Below are 1,490 nucleotides of genomic sequence, written 5' to 3' on the forward strand. Positions count from 1 at the left end.
TCGTTAAGTTTCTCCCAGACTGCACTCGTGCGCTTGGGACACTAAGCGGCCGATAGAGCCGCGTTTCTTGTTTTAGTATGTGTTTTACGGCACTTGCAACACACGTAAGTGTCGAAGATTAGAGGTGTGACAAGAGAGTAACAAACACGTAATAGAAGGAGGGGGAGACAAAGATGATAGATGTTTGATAGGAGAGAAGGAGCAAACATCAAAACACCCGCCAACCACCCACAGAGCCGATTCTGAGGAAGTCACAACACGACAACAGCTTTACATTTATGTGAGATGTGATGATATATTCTCTCGTTCCCTTTGTTGCTCATGCGTCCTCATGCAGTTCGCTTTCGGGCCCTTTCAGGGGATGTTTTTCTTGATCCCACTGTGAAGCAAACACAAAGAAAACGTCTCAGTTACAAGATCAGTGTCAAAGTGTTCCCCCTTCCAAACCCAACTCCGCGCCAGATTCCCGATGTCTCCGCTGGCATGAAAATCTCTCCGAGTGACTCAAAATGGCGAGATGTGTTTGTTGACAAATCCTCGTGCACCCCCTATTGTCCGAGCGTTTTGTTGACAGACGAGTGGTGGCCCTCGGTGTCCGCGCGGAAAAATGCTGTTGTCACGCAGATTACCCTGGACTGACGCTGGGGCCAGAAGCCGTTTTCTTCTGTTGTCGAAGGGCGAGGCTTTCTGGAGCAGATTCAGGGGTGGGGATGGGAGGGGTGGAGGGGATCTTTAAGGTGGTATAAAACCAAGCCAAAGAGAGAGAAAACGGTTTTTGGAGTCTCAAATGTTCGCTCGTTCTATTGAATTCTAATTTTCGTTGAAAGCTTTCTCTGTTCGTCGAGGTTCACAGCATTTCTTTGTCTTTTGAGAGCTGGAGGAGAAGAAAAGGGAGACTGGATGAGAAGAGAAAATTGTTCAATGTTTGAAAGTATCGTCATTGAGGCCACTGCGAGACAGAGGGCGCTCGTAAAAGCCTAAACGTGTTGAAGCTTCAGGAATTAACAAGTAATTAAACTCATACGTATCTGACGGAACAGCCAAGATGTTCAAACTGTGTTACTGGGGCGTCACCATAGCAACATTGGTGATTTGCGAAGCCACAGTGACGTCTGCACAGATTGGAAATCAAAGAGATGCGGGTGATACTCTGGGCGCTGAGAGAGACAGCACAGGGAGTGGTAATAACGTTGGTGTCGCTGACCAAGAGGGGGGCGGTGACAACAGCAGCAAAACAGGCAATCAGAACAACCCGTGGGTCGCGGGGAACACCAACTGTTCCTGCATGCGGGAACTCAACGCTCTGAAACGGGACCTGAGAGAGGAGGTAAGTAAGACGCGGCCCACGCCCCATGCTCCTCCCACACTAAGGTGGACACGTCTGTACTGTATTGCCTGGGTTGTTAACGCTGTTGATGATAAACTTGGTTTTGTTTCTGCTGCTGCTGCTGCTGCTGTTGTTGTTGTTGTTACTATTATTATTATTATTA

At 48.3% G+C, this 1,490-nt stretch overlaps 1 protein-coding gene across 1 annotated transcript in view; it reads left to right on the top strand.

Moving 5' to 3' along the window:
- Positions 1-758: 758 nt before the first annotated feature.
- The window catches only part of LOC101845081 (EMILIN-2-like), a 7,920-nt gene continuing 7,188 nt past the window's right edge, over positions 759-1,490 (top strand). Inside the window, exon 1 of the mRNA XM_005094523.2 lies at positions 759-1,327. Coding sequence (XP_005094580.1) covers positions 1,046-1,327 — 282 coding nt within the window. The 5' untranslated portion in view covers positions 759-1,045. The remainder of the gene's footprint in view (positions 1,328-1,490) is intronic.

This window comes from Aplysia californica, unplaced genomic scaffold (genome assembly GCF_000002075.1).
Source record: "Aplysia californica isolate F4 #8 unplaced genomic scaffold, AplCal3.0 scaffold00083, whole genome shotgun sequence".
Classification (NCBI taxonomy): domain Eukaryota; kingdom Metazoa; phylum Mollusca; class Gastropoda; order Aplysiida; family Aplysiidae; genus Aplysia; species Aplysia californica.